This window comes from Poecile atricapillus, chromosome 4 (genome assembly GCF_030490865.1).
Source record: "Poecile atricapillus isolate bPoeAtr1 chromosome 4, bPoeAtr1.hap1, whole genome shotgun sequence".
NCBI lineage: Eukaryota > Metazoa > Chordata > Aves > Passeriformes > Paridae > Poecile > Poecile atricapillus.
This window is the reverse complement of record NC_081252.1, coordinates 76,488,927-76,510,493: the sequence shown is the minus strand read 5'-3', so window position 1 is coordinate 76,510,493 and position 21,567 is coordinate 76,488,927. Positions and strand designations below refer to the sequence as shown.

At 43.4% G+C, this 21,567-nt stretch overlaps 1 protein-coding gene across 11 annotated transcripts in view; it reads left to right on the top strand.

Moving 5' to 3' along the window:
* ATRN (attractin) overlaps positions 1 to 21,567 on the top strand; it is a 150,430-nt gene that overhangs the window by 32,610 nt on the left and 96,253 nt on the right. For all 11 annotated transcript variants that reach the window (XR_009277657.1, XR_009277648.1, XR_009277656.1 and 8 more), the window contains exons 2-6: positions 1,895 to 1,978; positions 5,347 to 5,460; positions 16,871 to 16,999; positions 18,893 to 19,098; positions 20,085 to 20,253. Coding sequence is in view for 1 of the 11 variants with exons in the window: in XM_058838759.1 (XP_058694742.1) it covers positions 1,895 to 1,978; positions 5,347 to 5,460; positions 16,871 to 16,999; positions 18,893 to 19,098; positions 20,085 to 20,253 (702 nt within the window). In the remaining 10 variants the exon portion in view is untranslated. The remainder of the gene's footprint in view (positions 1 to 1,894; positions 1,979 to 5,346; positions 5,461 to 16,870; positions 17,000 to 18,892; positions 19,099 to 20,084; positions 20,254 to 21,567) is intronic.

The window sequence follows — 21,567 nt, the reverse complement described above, 5'->3', positions numbered from 1 at the left end:
TGTTTTTAGCTTGAGACTTGCTCAGGTTTTCAGAATCTCTGCTCTTTGTTGCAGGCAAAGTTCTATCAGTGTTGATACTGTTTGATTCACAGCTTTTCCATGGATATTCTATTCAAAAGGATGAATTTTTAGACAAAAAGACTAGATGTTACTGCCTCCAGTAACATGGAAGTTTCATTTGGTTTTGTGAATTCCTAGTTGGTGGATAAGTGGTTTGAATTTTCAAAGAGGTTGAAGTTTTAAAAGAAATATGAATCACGTAATCGTGGAATGGTTTGGGTTGGAAGGGACGTTAAGGCCCATCCAGTTCCACCCCAGCCATGGCAGGGACAGCTCCCCCTGTCCCAGGAGCTCCAGCCCCAGTGTCCAGCCTGGCCTTGGGCACTGCCAGGGATCCAGGGGCAGCCCCAGCTGCTCTGGGCACCTGTGCCAGCCCTGCCCACCCTGCCAGGAGCAATTCCTGCCCAATATCCAGCCTAAATCTGTACCTTCTGTATGTGTATTTTTTTTTAACCTAATCCCTGTTTACACCTACATCTGTGTCTCCACAGAAGGTCTGATGCTTCTTACGTGTCCAAAAGTCTGAGATTTTTCTTCCCTTGCTTAAATGTCCATTTCTTGCAGAACTTCAGTAATTGGCTTTAAAATGTCTTCAGCTCAATTTCTCAGGTTGAAAAGTATTATAATAAATTCATTTATAGACAGAGGAAGGTAGTTTTTAAAAATCTGTGGTTTTTGCCTTTTTAATTTGAATCAGAGATCAACCTTAAAAATGCTTGATGGAAAAGAGTATGGAAAATAATTTTTGACTCAGCCAAAATATTTTTAACAGTGAGACATTAACATTAACAGATCACTGGGGAGTGGTGATAGTTCCAAGATACCGGTTTAGGGGACTTCTGATCTTGCTTTCTTCTCCTTTTGCCAAATTTAAATTTAGAGTGTTTTTGTTTTAAAGTTGTGTTGTAAGTAGGACAGTTGAATTTTGCCAGAGGGCTGTGATTTGCTCCAGCCGTGTGCCGACGATGGAGTTTATAACTTGCCTAGGAAGGAATCCTGTTTGGTGCCAGCGTGCTCTCTACCAGAATGTGGTGTTTGGGCACCTTCAGGTGCTACTGTCTTTTGCTGCCATCCTTTCTTGTCATTTCTTTTCAGCAGTTTCTGCAGTGCTTCAACAGTTTGTTAGAACTAATCTGAAATATTTTGTCTAATTCATGTGAGATAGGAATGTATATCCCAATGGTTTTGCTCTTAGTTTTGTCTTTTGCTGGTATAGAATTTGCAGATGTTGATAACAATATAGAATCACAAACTTGTTGGGGTGGAAGGGACCTTAAAGCCCATCTCATTCTACTCCCTGCCATAGGCAGGGACACCTTCCCTTAGACTGGGTTACTCCAAGCCCAACCCAACTTGGCCTTGATCACTTCCAAATATGTGGCTTGGGGATCAGGCCTCCATTCAGGAAGTTGTCAAGGAGTTTGTGGAGGGTCAAATACAGAATGAGTGAGAGAGAGCACCACGGACTTCATCTAAACTGCATGCAAGAATGGTCCAGTTTGTGTAAATAAATAGTTTAGGAATAATTTTAGCTTCTGTTGGGGAATTCCTTTTGCTGGTTAGGTGGTATATCCGTACATATAGGTTTGGAACCATGACATCAATCTGAAGTGATGTCCTTCAAGATGTCATTCGAGGAACAATCATCAGAAGGCCTGCACAGAGAATTCAACAGGGGACTCCCAGCTGGGTTTTGTTGTGCTCTAGTTGGTTTGTTTATAGTGGCTCTTAAGTAAATGATAATCTAATAGCGGATCTTGAAAATTTAGGGAATCATTTCTGAATGTTTAAAACCATCGGACACTAATGCTTGTCTTTGTGTTTTTGTTTACAGACTCACTGAACCTTCAGGGTATGTCACAGATGGGCCTGGAAATTACAAATACAAGACAAAATGCACCTGGCTCATTGAAGGAAGGTGAGTGTTGGAAGCAGCTTGGGATTTTGTGTTGTTTATTGGGACTTCTAGGTGAGTTTTATCTGCACTAAATATTTTTAGGTCTCATGATTCTTTCTGGCTATTCTAAAAGCTAGGTAGGGCAACACTTAATTGTTCTTGGTAAATTAAGTTTTTGTGCAGCTGAGCCCTCCAAACTGACTTCTGATTAAGAAGTTTGTGTTGAAACAGCATGTGGTAAACAAAAATCAGTGCACTTCCATAAATAATGAAGGACTGTGGATTACTTACTGATATCATAGTGAGCCATTCAGATGATGGGATTCACTATGCATGGGACTTTTCAGTAGTATGAGAAACAAGAGAAAGCTCTGAAAGCGTTTATTCATGAAGAATCAGTTTCTGTAGTGATGAACTTCAGATATTTCTTTACTCACTGAGCCATGAGACTTCAGAGGAGCCATTGACCTTTTATTGCAAAGGTTTTCTAAACTGGGAGAAGTCCCTCAGATCTTTCCCCTTACTTTACTGCCCTTCCTATATTTGATCCTTATATTGCTAACAGAAAATTCTTGCACAGTTTTTTTAGGAGTAGCATATTTAATGTCTGTCCTCTGTCATCTGATAGATGGTGCAGCAGTTCAGAGTATCTCACTTGTAAAAATGTATTTTTGATAGTACCAAGCTGGTGCCAGGACTGTAAGATCCATTTGTTTAGTCTCCAAAGCTCTTCCATGGTCAGATATGATGCTGTGTGATAACATCTGAGTGTTCAGGCACATTCCGTGTTGTTCCCTGAATCTACAGGTAGAGGGGTCTGTGAATTGGCGTAAGTCATGTGAGAGTTTGAACTTGTACTGGACACTGCAAACTGAGGCCTCTTTGTATCTTGAATCAGAATTTACTCCAGTCCCAGAGGGCACTTTTCCTCAGTCTTCTCCCTGTGTTTAACATGACTGTTGCTGTCATGCACATTGGGAACAAGGCACCCTTAGCAAATTTGCCAATGGTGTGGTCAAGATGCTGAAGGGAAGGAATGGCATCAAAGGGGACCTGGACAGGCTGGAGACATGGCACTGTGTGAACCTCATGGGGTTCAACAAGGCCGAGTGCAAGGTCCTGCACCCGGGTCAGAATCTGAGGATGGAGGCACGGAGAGCAGCCTTAGGGAGAAGGACTTGGGGGTGCCGCTGGGTGACAGCTGGACATGACCCAGCCCAGGAGCCCCCAAGACCTGGGCTGATCCCAGCGTGGGCAGCAGGGGAGGGGGATTCTGCCCCTCTGCCGCCTCAGGTCAGGCCCCACCTGCAGAGCTGCCCCAGGCTGGGCTGATCCCAAAGGAAAGGTGGGAATTGTGTCCCGGAGCCCCTCAGGTCAGGCCCCACCTGCAGAGCTGCCCCAGCCCCGGGGCCAAGAGCAGGAGGACGTGGAGCTGCTGGAGAGAGTCCAGAGGAGGCCCCGGAGCTGCTCCAGGGCTGGAGCCCCTCTGCTCTGGAGCCAGGCTGGGAGAGCTGGGAATGTTCCCCTGGAGAAGGGCAAAATGCAGGGAATGCTGAGAGTCCCTGCAGGGGCTCCAGGAGAGCTGGAGAGGGACTGGGGATAAAGGATAGAGGGACAGGGCACGTGGAACAGCTTCCCAGTGGCAGAGGGCAGGGCTGGATGGGATTTTGGGCAGGAATTGTTCCCTGGCAGGGTGTAAGGCCCTGGCACAGGTGCCCAGAGCAGCTGGGGCTGCCCCTGGATCCCTGGAAGTGTCCAAGGACAGACTGGATGTGTCTTGGAGCACCTGTCCATGGCAGGAGGTGGAACAAGACAGTTGTGTAGGTCTCTTCCAACCCAGACCACTCTATGGTTCTTTGTTTGGGAGGTCTGATGAGTTAGGAGGAATTATTCACTGTATCTGGTTCAGACATTTATTTGAGCTGAGGAAGTTTAATTCCTCAGCTCTTAAAGTACTCAAAACTGAGGGCTAAGCTGCTCCATAAAACTATCCAGAATGATGAAATTGAGAGGCAACCAATCACTATTAACTTTATTAAGAGCCCAGTTGTTTGAGGTGGTTAAGAGCAAAAGTTGGGTGCTCCCAGTGGCTACACCTTTTAATTTGTGTAGTTCATAGGAGTACAGCAGACAGTTTGCAATTACAAATAATTAAAAAATGTTTCACAAGAGCATTATTGCAGACAAACCAGCCTCAGCAATCGCAGCACAGCCAGCTTAACCCTCATAACTTCTGTTTTTAAGGGATATCGTGACTCATATTTTTATCAGAAGCGAAGTGCTTCCCATGAGCCCTCAATAATGTCACCAAAGCTGCTCTTCCAGCCTATAATTACTACTACTGAGAGGCTTCCTAGGGAACCACCACTTTGTGGGGTCTGAAGTGAGATCTTTCTTGCTGGAAAGACAGAAATGTTCTTCCTTATTCCATAGCTGAGCATTTACATTGGAGTCCTTTTCCTGCCTGTGAGTGTTTATACCCTGCTGTCAGGGCATGGTGGTAAACAGAAAAGAGGTAATCATGCTGATTAAACCAGCTGAAATATGCAGTTGTGTGAAAAGAGTCTAAGCTCGCTGCCAGAAGTGAAATTCCCAGAGATCTGGACTTGGAAAGCAAAGCCTGCAAAGCTGTTCAGTTCTGAGTGCCCTCACCTCGTTGCTGGCATTCCATTGTGCAGAGAGCTTTGAGGTTAGCAGGGGAAGGTACAATCTGTGTTAGCGAGCCTTTGAAGACACTGGAGAAATTCAGATACAAAATAAGCCATGAGTTCCTTAGTGTTCTCATTTCCTTTCTGTACTGTTCCAGATTTTTCTTGGCTGTTGTCTGTTCTGTGTTCTCATCCTAGGGGAGTCCTTTTTATTTTTCCCAGGAGTGTGAACAAGGCAGATGAGCTCCATGGAGCCCAAGGCCCATGTGATTGGGCAGATGAGGGCTGTCTGCTCGCCCTTGTTGGCTGTTGCAAAGGGACTCTTCCTTTTTGTTTGTGGTCTGAGCCTTTATTGATTGACAATTTCATTCTGCTCTACAGCTGTCAGGCTATTCAAATAGCAGCAAACCCCTATGACTCCATAGGATGCTCAGTTCTCAAGTCAGAGGTACCCTTTGTACCTTTCCTTTAAGCAGGACATTATCCTTGAGTTCCACCTGCTGCTCTTTTCCAAAGGCCCAGAGTAGATTGTTATACCTATCCAAAAATAGTCATTTGTAGCATAACGCCCTAAAGACTTCTCCTCCTGTGGGAAGGAGGGAACTCTGGCAAGCTGACATTTTAAAAATTTATTTGATTAGGATGAACAGGGATTTCATCTGAATTTAAGGGCAATGCTGTTGGAGAGATCCTAGACACTTGTGTTCTTTTATTTTTATTTTTATTTTTTTTTCTTTACAGGCCAAACACAATCCTCAGGCTTCGATTCAATCACTTTGCCACAGAGTGCAGCTGGGACCATTTGTATGTGTATGATGGAGACTCAATTTATGCTCCCTTACTTGCAGCTTTTAGGTAAGTTCAGCCTTGGTAAGACTCTTAACTGTAGCCAGTGGTATTTTCTTAACTTAAAGCCTGACTTAAATGTAGCTTCTGACACTGTAAATATGATCCAGTAACCCAAGTGTGTAATGCTGCAAGTGCAGCACATATAGCCAGTGTCCTTTTGTGCACTGTTTGTCAGCATAAACAATTAAGGAGTTGTCTTTTGCTTTTACAATGAACAAGTCATGTCACTGCACTCTAGCATGGAAGTATTATGTTTTCATTTCCAAATTCTGATTCTTTGAGGGACAAAAAATTATTGTCATCTGTCTGGGCTGCAGATGATTTGGTGTGCAGGCTCCTTTGAGAGGAGAAAAGTGCCCCATTTATGGGTTTGAACATAATTTATGAGTTAAACTTGTACTGTGTTAATGCAGACAGAAGGGCAAAAGCCAGCTAGTGTTGTAGACATGGCATAGAATTATTTTTATCTTTTCTGTACCTTAAACTTCAAAATTTTTAGTTACTTGGAACATGTTCAGGAGCAGCAATGATGGATCAACCTTGTAAAAACATAGAATCACAGGATGGTTTGGGTTGGGAGGGATCTTAAAGCTCATATAGTATCACCCCAGTCATGGCAGGGACAGCTCTCCCTGTCCCAGGAGCTCCAGCCCCAGTGTCCAGCCTGGCCTTGGGCACTGCCAGGGATCCAGGGGCAGCCCCAGCTGCTCTGGGCACCTGTGCCAGGGCCTCACCACCGTCACGAGGAAGGATTCCTTTCAATGTCCCATCTCTCCCTGGCCTCTGGAAGTGGAAAGCCATTCCCTGTGTCTTGTGTCTCCATCCCATGTCAAATGTCCCCTTGATGTGTAAAAGTGTCCATTCTGCCAGTAGGTTACGGGTATTTGGCTCGTCCATGTGATGAGGGATCAGTGTGGATGCTGGTGAACAATCGACATTTCATGCTGAGACCTAAACATAACATATGCTTTTCTTTATTTCAGTCTTGCAGTGACACCACCACCTTATTTTTATTCTTTAAACTGAAATTAGGAAAATAATCCCAAGTTATCTATGGAAAAAAACTAACTGTTCCCCTGGGACCCTGCTTGCTACAAATGGCTGCGTAACTATTTCCAGAATTAACCTTCTGCTGGGCTTCCTCTCATTTGTGAAATGAGGGTCTAAAAATACTTCGTGTTTTTTCTAGAAAATCCTTGTAGTGTCTATGAGAGAAGATGAGCCGAAGAAAAGTTGATAAAAATTTAAACCACCACATGTGGTGTTTTTGGTCTTCAACTGCAAATGTGGAATTGTTTTGGAGTGAAAAAATGTTTCCTGTAAAGTTTCAGAATAATGTGAGGTCAAAACAGGACACCTCATTTGAAGAAGGAACAACCTTTCTCTTGTCAAAACTTCCAAAAATGTGGCAATGCCACTTGGAAGTGCTCTCCTGGTATCATGCCTTGATTGATGTGCAAGAAGAAGAAGAAATGTCATCTTGACCTAATGTCATTTTGTTCTAATCAAGCTATTTTTTAGTACACTGGTGAAAAGGTGAAATGATGATTAGTGCCTGCCATTTCTTGTGTGTTTTCCAAAAATTAACAGGCTTTTAAAATTGAAGTTATAAGTAGTTCACAGCATTAAAAGTTATTTAAACTGGGAAATCTTCTGTAAATCAGGAAGCCTGAGCATGAGGACAAGAAAACATGAGCTTACTACAATAATGTTCTTGAGGTAGGAAAAAACCCCAATTATTTTATTTTAATTGTTTCTTTAGATGACTTTTGAATTTAACTTCATTAGCAGTGAGCTGTGGTGTTCAGTAATCCATGTTCAGAAAATGGCAGATGCTTCTCATTTTGGTAAAGTACCAGAAAGCATCTGTTGAAAAGCACCTTTCTCTAATACAAAATAAATGCATGGGAATTTTTTAAGAGCAGTGTTTGTATTTTCTCAAATTATTTGGGTTATATTAAATTTATTATTACCATAACCATATTTCCTTGTTCATTATTTTTGCACCCTGCCAGTAGATTTGGAAGACTGAGCTTTGTACAGTTGGACCTTGTAAGCTTTCAGAGTTTGTTGATAAACACTATAAATTCCTTTCTCTCTGAACTCAGTTTTTGGTCCCTCCCTTGCTTTTTACAGCAGTTCCCTGGACCTTCACTTCCTTCACTGCTCTTATTTTGTTTCCTTGACCTTCTGATGCTCATTTATGTTTGTTCACAAGATATTTATCCTGAAATATCCATCATCCATCATCCATCCATCCATCATCCATCCATCATCCATCCATCATCCATCCATCATCCATCCATCCATCATCCATCCATCCATCCATCATCCATCCATCCATCCATCCATCCATCATCCATCCATCCATCCATCATCCATCCATCATCCATCATCCATCCATCATCCATCATCCATCCATCCATCATCCATCCATCATCCATCCATCATCCATCCATCATCCATCCATCATCCATCCATCATCCATCCATCATCCATCATCCATCCATCCATCATCCATCATCCATCATCCATCCATCCATCATCCATCCATCCATCCATCCATCATCCATCCATCATCCATCATCCATCCATCATCCATCCATCATCCATCCATCCATCATCCATCATCCATCCATCCATCATCCATCCATCCATCCATCATCCATCCATCCATCATCCATCCATCCATCATCCATCCATCATCCATCCATCCATCATCCATCCATCCATCATCCATCCATCATCCATCCATCATCCATCCATCATCCATCCATCCATCATCCATCCATCCATCATCCATCCATCATCCATCCATCATCCATCCATCATCCATCCATCCATCCATCCATCATCCATCCATCATCCATCCGTCCATCCATCCATCCATCCATCCATCCATCATCCATCCATCCATCATCCATCATCCATCCATCCATCCATCCATCATCCATCCATCATCCATCCATCATCCATCATCCATCCATCATCCATCCATCATCCATCCATCATCCATCCATCATCCATCCATCCATCCATCCATCCATCCATCCATCATCCATCCATCATCCATCCATCATCCATCCATCATCCATCCATCCATCATCCATCCATCATCCATCATCCATCATCCATCCATCATCCATCATCCATCATCCATCATCCATCATCCATCATCCATCCATCATCCATCATCCATCCATCCATCATCCATCCATCCATCCATCATCCATCCATCATCCATCCATCATCCATCCATCCATCATCCATCCATCATCCATCCATCATCCATCCATCATCCATCCATCATCCATCCATCCATCCATCCATCCATCCATCCATCCATCCATCCATCCATCCATCATCCATCCATCATCCATCCATCCATCCATCATCCATCCATCATCCATCCATCCATCATCCATCCATCATCCATCCATCATCCATCCATCATCCATCCATCCATCATCCATCCATCCATCATCCATCCATCATCCATCCATCCATCATCCATCATCCATCCATCCATCCATCCATCCATCCATCCATCCATCCATCCATCCATCATCCATCCATCATCCATCCATCCATCCATCATCCATCCATCATCCATCCATCCATCATCCATCCATCATCCATCCATCATCCATCCATCATCCATCCATCATCCATCCATCCATCATCCATCCATCCATCATCCATCCATCATCCATCCATCATCCATCCATCATCCATCCATCCATCATCCATCCATCATCCATCCATCCATCATCCATCATCCATCCATCATCCATCCATCCATCATCCATCCATCCATCCATCATCCATCCATCCATCATCCATCATCCATCATCCATCCATCCATCCATCATCCATCCATCATCCATCCATCATCCATCCATCATCCGTCATCCATCATTCATCATCCATCATTCATCCATCATCCATCCATCATCCATCATCCATCCATCATCCATCATCCATCCATCCATCATCCATCATCCATCCATCCATCCATCATCCATCCATCATCCATCCATCATCCATCCATCATCCGTCATCCATCATTCATCATCCATCATTCATCCATCATCCATCCATCATCCATCATCCATCCATCATCCATCATCCATCATCCATCCATCATCCATCCATCATCCATCCATCATCCATCCATCCATCCATCCATCCATCCATCATCCATCCATCATCCATCCATCATCCATCCATCCATCATCCATCCATCCATCATCCATCCATCCATCATCCATCATCCATCATCCATCCGTCTTCCATCCATCATCCATCCATCATCCATCATCCATCATCCATCCATCATCCATCATCCATCATCCATCCGTCATCCATCCATCATCCATCCATCATCCATCATCCATCATCCATCCATCCATCATCCATCCATCATCCATCCATCATCCATCATCCATCCGTCATCCATCCGTCATCCATCCGTCATCCATCCGTCATCCATCCGTCATCCATCCATCATCCATCCATCATCCATCATCCATCCGTCATCCATCCGTCATCCATCCATCATCCATCATCCATTATCCATCATCCATTATCCATCATCCATCCATCCATCCATCCATCCATCCACCCATCCATCCATCCGTCATCCATCCATCTCTCTATCCCTCTATCTATATATCTATCTTGTATATATACATATATATATATAATATGATCTTGGGAACATGGGAATCCTCAGCACTGGACTGTAGGGAAGCTTTAAATTTAAATTTATCAATTTTTAGCAGCAATAAATATTTGCTTAATGCTAACATTTACACTGTTCAATGTGTGCATAGACTAAACTCCTTGTAGTCTGGGAGCCCCCAGAGTGATCTGGTCCTGCACATTAAGCTTTTTTTATTAAGCAGTGTTAAAAATATCTTTGCTGGTTTATATTTGTGACCACAGGCACAAGACTGTGTAAATGTGCTGCTTCAAAAATTCAGTAAAAGAGCATGGAAACAAATGCAGCATTTTTGTCAGCACTGGTGAAGAAATCGGAATTAGATAAACTCAGCACCTGTGAACTTTGTTGGTTTTGTTAACTTTACTCCACATTAAACATTTACCAGAGCTGGTTTTACACCTTTAGTTTCATTTTTCTCTGGTTGGCAGCGGGTGTTTTCCTCATCAAACCCAGTTGCTCTTCTGCAAGACTTTTGGCAGTGGTCCAGAAGCTCCTGGTGGTTGCTATCAGGTGCCAGATGGACGTGAACCCGCATTCCCTCCGGCAACAGGATCAGCTCACCATCCTTTTGTTACTTGCCAGTCAATATGGCACTTGAGCACCCAAATTCCAGTGTAGGGGTGAGTTGGGTTGGAAAGGTTTGATCCCTCTCTCAAGGCAAGGTGACCATCAAAGTCTTTGCCCAAGACTTTGTCCAGTCAAGGTCTGAATTCATCTTTAGGATGGAGATCTTGTTGATCCTCTGAGTCAGTGATCCAGAGATTGGTGTTAAAATAATGATAAAAAATTAATCTAATATTAATGTCTAGCCACAGTCTCTTGCTGCGACTCGTGTGTTGCCTCTTGTCCTTTTCTTGTGACTCTCTGGTATTCCCTTCTCTCTAATCTCTCCTGAGGTAGTTGAGGTCAAAAATTAGGTTTCACCCTTCTTCATCTGTCTCTCCTTGAAGTTAAAGAAACCTCACTCCTTTTACCTCTCCTCATACATAGATCATATGGTTGACCCTACTCTATTTTTTCCTTCTAGTCCCTCAATTCTTTGCCAGAAATTACAACTGACCTTGCTGCCATGGGAATGTGTATCCAGCTCGGGGGCTTCCAACAGCAGAAGGACCTGGAGCTGCCAGAGCAAGTCCAGAGGAAGCCACAGAGATGCTTCAAGGGCTGGAGCTTCCCTTCCCTGCTATTAAGTCAGGCTGGGAGAGCTGGGAATGTCCTCCTGGAGAAGGGCAAAATCCTTGCAGGGCCTGAAGGGGCTCCAGGAGACCTAGAGAGGGAATAGGGACAGGAGCCAGGGAATGGCTCCCAGTGGCAGAGGGCAGGGCTGGATGGGATTTGGGCAGGAATTGTTCCTGGCAGGGTGGGCAGGCCCTGGCCCAGGTGCCCAGAGCAGCTGGGGCTGCCCCTGGATCCCTGGCAGTGCCCAAGGCCAGGCTGGACACTGGGGCTGGAGCTCCTGGGACAGGGGGAGCTGTCCCTGCCCATGGCAGGGGGTGGAATGAGATGATCTTTAAAGTCCCTTCCAGCTTGAACTGTTCCATGATTCTGTGGTAACAACAGTTATGTAAGAGTCAAGGAGGTTTTTTGGGCAAAGCCCCTGATCTGGAGGGTTCTGCAGACAGACAAGCTTCCCTGTGGTGGTGCTGCAGCAGCTGGGTCTGCCTGTACTGCAACAAGGGAAGAAGATTTCAAGAAAGATTGTAATTTGACATGCTGCCAGCTCTATAATGAATCTATCGCCTAATTTTTTTTTAGTATGTGTTGTTGCAATGGCTTTGTTTCCTTAAAAGTCCATGTTTGGGAGTCATCTTGCTTCATTTAATACAATAAATTTGAGATGTCTCCTTATACTTTCCTCTCTCCTTTTTTATTTTTTGCTATTGTTTTATTGTTAGTCTTCTGTAACTTCTATTTTTAATCTGTTTAGTTTTACTCTTGTAGTTCTGAGTATAAATGACATGGACTGTTTTTTAGTAACAGAGAAATCTTGCCATTTTGTGTACATGTGTGTCCAGATGAATCAAAGTATATAAAAATTAGGATAATTCTTTTGCATTGGATTTTGATGGATTGCAAAGCTGATTTTTCAGTATCATCTTCTTCCTTTTACTCCTCCATGAACTCTACTCTGTATTTTCACCCTTTCCTCTTGTGCCTCCAAATTTTGCCTGTTTTCTGCTCAGTAGAGCTTCTCATGCTTTGATCTCTTAATAGGCTGTGTCTCAGGAGGAAATGAGGAATATGCCAGTACCATGATACTCACAGCAAATCCAGGAGAAATAATAGAGGAGGTGCCCTTTGTTTTGGGCATATTGGGAATATTAGGAAGGAATTGTTCCCCTTGAGTGAGGGTGGCAGGCCCTGGATCCCTGGCAGTGCCCAAGGCCAGGCTGGACACCGGGGCTGGAGCTCCTGGGACAGTGGGAGCTGTCCCTGACCTGGCAGAGGGTGGAACAAGGGGATCTTTGAAGTTTCTTCCAACTCAGGACATTATATATTTTGTTGATTCTCTGATACTGTTTTACTTTCTGCCACTGACTTCACCAATCCAGTTTACAGAAAACAGATATTATTTCAGTCCAAAGCAGAGGTTTGCCATTCCCTGGGTGTCACTGGGCAGCTGAGCTGAGTTAGGAGTGTTTGTTTGCTTTGGAGTAGAGATGGTTGCAAAATGTTTTGAAACCTTAAGAAAGGAAACAAAAGCAGCATGTTGTGAAACATGCTAATCTTGGCCAGAGTTGAGTTGCTTAGAGATTCTGGATCATAATTTAGAGGAAGTTTTGCATAATCCTTTATCATTCTGATTCTGCCGATTGGATTGTTTTTCATGGCAGATGTAAATCCTGTTTGTGCTTCTGTTTATTCCATATGATGCTGGGTGCGTGCTGATTTATTCACTATTTTTGAGGTTCAGCCTTTCAGGGATCTGATCATTCCCACTGTGTTGTGTTCTCTTCATGGTTTTCTCTGAAAGAAATTAAAATGCCCCCTCCCTGGAAATGTTCAAGGCCAGGTTGGAGGGGACTTGGGGCAGGCTGGTATGGTGGTATGCTGGAAGGTGTCTCTGCCCATGGCAGGGGCGTTTGACTAGATGACCTTTAAGGTCCCTTCCAACCCAGACAATTCTGTGATTAAGTTTTCGTAGACTGTTTTAAATTTGTGTGGGTGGGATAACATCCTTTTTAGTTATTTACACATGAATCACCAGAAAAAGATAGAAACAGGGAGTAAGTGGGATGCAAGCATTGTTATGGAGGTACCTGTGTTCTTGTCAAACAAATCCCAAATTTGAGATTTCCATGAGCAAACAAAGAAGTGTGTAGTGATAGTCCTTTTATTAGGAAAGATTATTGAAGGGAATTTTTGTCTTGCCTTCCACTTACTTTGTGCTGTAATATTAGTGATAAGTGCTGAAGAAGAAACTAGAACAAAGCAATTTTTTTCTTGTCCCTGACCTGCAGTTTGCCTTACCGAAATTATTTTCAAATGTTTGCTTTCCTGAGCTGTACTGTCCTATCGTGTCCATTACAAAAGAGTATTATGAACCAAACAAGAAGTTTGTTAGGCTTCTTGTTCTTTGGTTTTGTGGTGGATGGTCTTTTGGGAGAGAGAAACTTCAGAAGTCTCAAATGTGAAGGAAACAAGGCACCTCTTCCAGAGACATGAAAAGGGAATTAATTTTGCTGTTTAATCCCATATCCTTGAGAAGCAAATGAGCACCAGGGGGAAATTTGGCTTTCTCATAAGGAAATATCAGCAGATGTGCTGGAGTTGTTTAGCCAAAACATGGGATCAGGTTGCAGTGATTTTATGGTGTGTTGGTAAAATGTAGGATATCTTTTTGTCTACCATAGGACTTGTTGTGTAGGTAGGGCTGTAGTGCAGTTTGCAGTGTGATCCTGCTGTAGGTAGCTCGTTCATCTGCTGCTTTTGGTGCAAATACCCCAAAATCTGTAGCAAAGAGGATCACTGGGTGTCTATTCTGTTCTTGGAACACACAGTTGTATCATGGGGAGAGAAAGATTCAAGTCACAAAAAAGTGCTTTTCGGGTGGTATTAATGGATGCTGTGGATAGCTGGGAGCGATTTTCTTGGGCAGATAAACTCATTTACTCTGTCTTAGGAAACTGTCTTCAAGTGCATTTGCTTTCTATTCCAGATAGATGTGAAAAGAGGAAAAGGAAGTTCTTATTTGGGGGGAAATTCTTTTCATCATTGCTTTTTAGTTGATGGTGGCCTTGGATACTCAGGAGTCGCAGGACATGGGACAAGGCTGGGCTGTTTTCCTGGGAAAGCGGCTGGAGCTGCCTCTAGTTCCCTGCCTGACATGCTCTGCTCTGCAACTGGAAGTCTCTGCTTGTCACAAAGCTTTGACTTTGCCTTTGAAAATGGGTGTGAGGCTTGGGAAAGATGGATCTGTACAGGAAAATAGCAGCTGACTGTGAACAGGGGCTGGTAGACAATGTGCTGTACATGGATAAAGGCTTTTAAAAACATAAATTCAATAGACTTTGAATTTGTGCCCACTGTGATGTGTTCTGTATGAGGGAGGAATCAACCTTTTCGTTTTGGTTTTGTCAGACTTCTGTTAAATGAAGAATAAACATTCCCTCTTAGATACGAAGTATTTTGTACAATAGGTAAATAGGTAGGAACCTTTTTCAAAGCTCATTTTAGTTTGTCAGTTTACTCCAATTATTTTGACAAACCATTATATAAATCTGTAGTGTGTCTGGAATACTGTAGATAGTTTTGCCCACCATCCTTGCTTCTCTCTGCCAGTCTTGGAAAACGAAAAGGCTGGAGGATCTCAGAGAACCTGGAAGGGTGAGAGAAACAGCCAAAGTCATCCAGAAGTGCAAAGCAAAGAATGAGGTGGGAGCTGAGAGTGTGACGGGCTGCTATGACAGAAAAGACAACAAACATGGATGTAATGAGTCAGGTGGAGCTTATAAAAGAAGGGATGATGGGAAGATGTGGTGCAGTTGAGATGCCTGAGGGATGAGATGGCATCCAGAGGAACCTGGACAGGCTCAAGGAATGGCACTGTAAGAACCTCATGAGATTTAACAAGGTCAAGTGCAAGATCCTGCATCAGATTGGAGCAGTCCCAACTGTGAGAACAGACTGGGGGATGGAGAGATTGAGGACAGCCCCGGGGAGAAGGACTTGGTGATGCTGGTGGGAAAGAAACTGGACATGCCCTGGCCTTGTGAGCTGGGACCCAGAATGCCCCTCATGCCCTGGGCTGATCCCAGCGTGGGCAGCAGGGAAGGGGGATTCTGCCCCTCTGCCCCCTCAGGTGAGGCCCCACCTGCAGAGCTGCCCCAGGCTGGGCTGATCCCAAAGGAAAGGTGGGAATTGTGTCCCGGAGCCCCTCAGGTCAGGCCCCACCTGCAGAGCTGCCCCAGGCTGGGCTGATCCCAAAGGAAAGGTGGGAATTGTGTCCCGGAGCCCCTCAGGTCAGGCCCCACCTGCAGAGCTGCCCCAGCCCCGGGGCCAAGAGCAGGAGGACGTGGAGCTGCTGGAGAGAGTCCAGAGGAGGCCCCGGAGCTGCTCCAGGGCTGGAGCCCCTCTGCTCTGGAGCCAGGCTGGGAGAGCTGGGAATGTTCCCCTGGAGAAGGGCAAAATGCAGGGAATGCTGAGAGTCCCTGCAGGGGCTCCAGGAGAGCTGGAGAGGGACTGGGGCCAAGGGCTGCAGGGACAGGAGCCAGGGAATGGCTTCCACTGGGAAATGGGGGAATTGGGCTGGGATCTTGGGAAGAAATTCTTCCCTGGCAGGGTGGGCAGGGCTGGCACAGGTGCCCAGAGCAGCTGGGGCTGCCCCTGGATCTCTGGCAGTGCCCAAGGTCAGGCTGGACACTGGGGCTGGGAGCTCCTGTGATAATGGACAGGGTCCCTGCCCATGGCAGAGGGTGAGATGAGATGAGCTTTAAATCTGGTTTAAGTTTCTAATGCAAACAAGTCTGTGATTCTATGGCTGGCTGTTCATATTTCTCATAGAAAGGGAACCCAAGAGGCAGCAAGTCAAAATTGAATAGAGTAATCCTTTCTCTGCTATTGTAAATTGTTAACCTCACTGCTATAGATTTTTTCAGGTGAAAATGATCAAGAAAGGAATTGGATAGAAGCATGGTTTATGAATGGTTTATTTAACTGTGCTGACTTGGGTGCATTCTCCAAGCCTAAGCATCTGAACTGGGGTTCTGGAAGGTGAACTACACATCACCAAAATGCTCTGTACTTGCTCGATTTGTCACAGCCATTCCCAGTCATTTGTGTAGCCCGCAGTCAGGAGGAGATCTTTCGTTTGATTTCATAATACAGATTTTATTCTTTTGGGGCACATTAATTTCTGTTTCTAAACATGCCACCTTGTTTTATGAATGGGACTTGCTTGATTTATTGCTGAGTAACAAGGGGAAAGGTTTTTGATAAGGATAACTATCTGATACTAAGGATAACTACCTGAAGCTATTCTGGATAGCTTCAGGTTTTCTTAGGTTAAATTCTTTCCATTTACATTTATTTATGATTCCGCAAATTTGTTTTACTTTAAGTAATGGAAATACATCAAATTTCAGTTATTTTATTGAAATTCAATTATTTTACTTAAAGTACTGATGTATTTACTCTTGTTGCTTTGCTCCCTTTTATTTCACTTCTGATATTGTTCTTTTACTTTTCCAGCGGTCTTATTGTTCCAGAGAAAGACAGCAATGAAACAGTACCCGAAGTTGTAGCTACTTCTGGCTATGCTCTTCTACATTTCTTCAGTGATGCTGCCTATAATCTCACAGGGTTTAACATCACCTATAAGTAAGTGGCACCGCTCCACAGTAATGCTAAAGGTTGAGCAAAAGGAGTTTTCCCCTTTTTTCACTTTTGTTTTGAAATAAGCAATTGCCATTGAAGTGTGTAATTATGAGCAGACACCTGAAATTAGAGTTTTATCTTTGTTATACCCCTGCAACAGCTAATAAGTGGCATGCCCTCAATGTTGTAACTTTTCAATTGCAAGTGTGAACAAATATTTGTTCCAAAAGACATCTTATTATTTACTTTATGTTATTATATCAGTTTGATTATATCTAATCAATAAGAATTTATACGTTTTGTGCACATCTGTGCTCTTGAGTGTTCTGCAGGGATACTTCTGCACAAACACTTTTCCATCAGCCACACTTTTCACTTGAGAGACTGGGCTGTACCTGCTCTTGAGCATCCTTAACTTGGGCTGTGCTTTCTTATTCAATCCCTGGATCGAATCCCTTGATCTGGCTTCTTTTTGTTTTGGTCTGGTTTTATATTCTTTCATTCATATTCTAAACAGATGGACGCTTTCTGCTCACTGACATGCATTTAGTCCTCATTGATGAGCTTTTTAAAAGTAATTCTGGTGTGCTCCCTAATTCATCAGCTGCTTTTAGAAAGGTTTTGTCTTGAGGGAAATGTGTGGACATACTCACAGAGGTGGAAGGTTTTGCTTCTGCAGGGATCGTGAGCTTCGCATTTTTTTGCTCCTACAGATGCAAGTTATGTTTGTGTCACACTGGGGGATTTAGTTTGGGAGTAACCTGCCAAAGGTCTCACCTATTTCAGAAAAAGCAGCTGGGAAAACTTCAGTCACTGAAAAACTTGCACAACTTTCAAAAATTGGGTCTCTCTTAAAATAGGGAGCTTAGTTTTTGAATATCAAGTCTCAGTGCTTTCACATTTAGTAAGAACATAAATATGTGCTTAATAATCCACATAAGAGTGAATTCTTTAAAAATAGGGGGCATCCAGCACCCCTTGAAAGCTCCATAAGAAGATGAGGAGACTTTGCAATGTTACTTAAATCAGAAGAGCTGAAGAGGCAGTGTTTTCCAAGTCCGAATGATTGCATAAACCAAGACTCCATCTACTGCCAGCTGTTGGTTTTGCACCACTGGAATAAAATACTCTCTTCAAGAACAATATTCTTTTAATTCTTCATTTTCTTCATGATTTCAAACAATTTTCAAGTGCTGCTTTGTGTTCTGGTTCTTAGGTTTCCTCATAACGTTTTCTTCAGCAAGTAGATTAAATGGTACATAAGAGTCTTCATAGTTACTATTGGGTGTAGGGACTCAAGAAACACTTGTGAAATTATGTCTTGGAGCCAGTTACAGTGAGAAAAATGGGTAGTAATTCCCATCTGTGAGTGATTCTGGTTGATATACCAGAAAAACTGGAGTCTGGAAGCTAATACAATCTCAAAATTTGGACCTTTACCGAAGATGTATCTGGTTTTGCCTCAGCTACGTTGCAGATATAAAATCAGAAATTATTTAAACCAGGCACGTCTTTTGCTTGAGTTTCATCTCCAGTTGTTCTCTTTAATTGTGAGCAGTTTGAGTATAGATTGCACAGACACCACAGTAACCTTATACTCTGATTAAAGTCCTCACTAACTGTTGGGTGTTTTAAGGCAAATCATTTTAGCCTCACAAATGGCTAAAAATCATATTGGTAATTTTCTCAGAGGAGCTGAGAGTTTAATTTGTGAAATGAAGCAGTTTTGTAGGAATATGGTACAAATCTCTACGGTCCATCATACCAGGTACCAGATGACTGTCTCTTGGTTTGTAAAGATTTGTGTCAACTTTGTTCAGTGTCACTCTTGCCTTTGTTAATAATTCTTGGGAATCTGCTTCCTTCCTGACAAACTGCTTTGTGCTCTGTCCCCAGTTTCAATATGTGTCCCAATAACTGCTCTGGCCAAGGGGAGTGCAGGCTCAACAGCAGCACCATGGCCCTGCAGTGTGAGTGTGCGGAGCGCTGGAAGGGAGAGGCTTGTGACATTCCCTACTGCCCGGAGAACTGTGGGGCACCTGAGAGAGGCCAGTGCAACCCCAATGGCTCTAAAGCATGTTTGTGCTCTGCAGGCTGGCAAGGTGAGTCTCCTGGTGAATATACAGAACTTTTGGGGAGCATTTTCTATGTATGGAACTGGCAGTTTAATTGGGAGTACCTGGGAATGTTCTATGTGACAAGTTGTTAGCATTTTGACTAGGAACAGAGTATCTGCTTTTAAAATTTAAAAGATCACACTTCATTTGGATGACTGGATATGCTGGAGAGGAGGCCACAGAGAGGCTCCAAGGGCAGGAACCTCTCAGCTCTGGAGACAGTTTGAGAGAGCTGGGGATGTTCGTGTGGAGAAGAGAAGGCTCTAGGGAGACCTCAGAGCCGCTTCTGGTGCCCAAAGGGCCTTGCTGAGAGCTGGAGAAGGACTTTGGACAAGGGCCTGGAGTGCCAGGACAAAGGGGAATGACTTTAAATTGAAACTGGATTGTTTCAGATTAGATATGAGGAGGAAGTATTTTACAATGAGGGTGATGACACCCTGGCAAAGAGTGCCCAGAGCAGCTGTGTCTGTCCCTGGGTTCCTGGCAGTGTCCAAGGGCAGGTTGGACAGGGCTTGGAGCAAAGTGGGATAGTGCAGGGTTTCCCTGTCCATGGCAGGGGGCTGGAAGGGGATCTTTCCAACCCATACCAGTCTGTGATTCTGTGGTTTTTTTATGATTGCTTTTAAAAACAACTTTGTCACCATCTAAGGTGGGACCAACCTGTGGTGTGCAGGCATCCCTTCAAACCTCATTCCTATGCACCTAAAGCAAATTTAAGCCTGGTTGCCATAGTTGACCTGTTTGGACATGTCAAGTGCCTTGTTCTCGTGTCCTGCAGAGCTGATCAGCCACGTCCAGCCTGATTGGGTGCTATGATTTGGCCCGAAGATACATTTTTCCTTTGCAAAGACCTACTGACATGTGGAATTAGTCTCATATTAAATGCAACCAGCTACAACACTAGCAGGAGACTGACTTCCAACTGAAATACAGGCTTTGGAAAAAACATGTTTTAAATCTTCATTTCCCAGGTCCTGGCTGTTCAATTCCTCTTCCTGCAAACCAGTCATTTTGGACCCGGGAGGAATACACTCTTCCAAAACTTCCTAGAGCATCTCACAAAACTGTCATCCATGACAATAAAATGTGGATTGTTGGAGGCTATGTCTTCAATCATTCTGACTCTCAGAAGGTTTTAGCGTGAGTATAAACCCAGATAATCAAAACTAAGGAGAGGAACTTAGATTTGAGAGTTATTTTTAGGAAATGCTATCTGACATGCTTTGCTTTGGTCTATGTTTCATCTCCGAGGGAAATAACCATAATAAAAACTCAGGCTCATGTTTGAGGTGGGGGAAAATCTTGCTAAGGGGTGCTAATTTTGGAAAAGTATAAGGTTCCTGATGTTCAGTGAGTTTTTGATTCATCCGTATCTGACAGCATTTGACTATTCTCTGTATATTTCTGGGCCAGCTCCTAAATTATGTCTAGCCTCATATTCAAAGAGGGTAGTTTTGCTTCAGTATTTTTAGCCCTTCCCTGTGTTGTGTCTATGTGACTTGAGTTTTTGGCTCCTTAATTAACACATACTGATTACTCTGGGTGGTTATCATCAGTGGGTGGGACACCAAACAGGGACTGGCGTTAGGTTGAGGACATTTATGCAATTGTTTGAGGAGATTTAACAGTAACTAAAATATCAAGTAATAATCGTGTACTTCATGGGAATACTCCATTAAAAAAACCCAGCTTTTGTATTGTATTAGGGCAGATCTAGGCAAAAGCTGGATTTTTTTTTTCTGGGGTACTCACATACCTCAGTTTGATGGACCTAAGTGAGAGCTGTGTGTTCTGCACTCACATCCTGAGGTAATAGTTCTTATAGGGGAAGAGGAGCTGAAAACACACACTTTAATGTAGAGCAGTTGCTAGTTGCACCACCAATTTACTCCTACAAAGTCACACCTCATGTTTTAATAGGCTACCCTATGGCTTTGTTGAATGCTTTCTCAGAGATGATTTTATCTCACAAGGCCCTAAGCCTGGCAAATGTAGTGCCTTATTTTAAACAAAAAGCTACAAGCCATTTTCAGGGCAGAGGGTTTATGATATTTTATGTGTGAATGGCAAAGACATAATTAAAAAGTGCTTTTTAAGCACTGGCAGAGTGTTTTTAAACAAGTAGTTGGAAATTACCTAAGTTTAGTGTAGAGTTTTCCTACTTTTTTGAGGGAGAGATGGTGTAGGTTGTCACAGATTAATAGGCAATGCATTAGCTCTCAGGTTTATACTGAAAAGGAAACAGGGAAAAGGAAATCAATATGTGGATGTTGAGTAACAGAGCAGGCTCAATTGGATTTTTTTTAACCCATAAGTAGTTTTTGTGAGCTTTGTGCATGCCGAAATCATGGCAGGATTTATTATTTCCATAAATAATTATATCTAACATATTCTATTGGTAAATAATTTTCCCCAAATTATAGAAAGGACAAGAAATCATATTCTCAGCTTTAA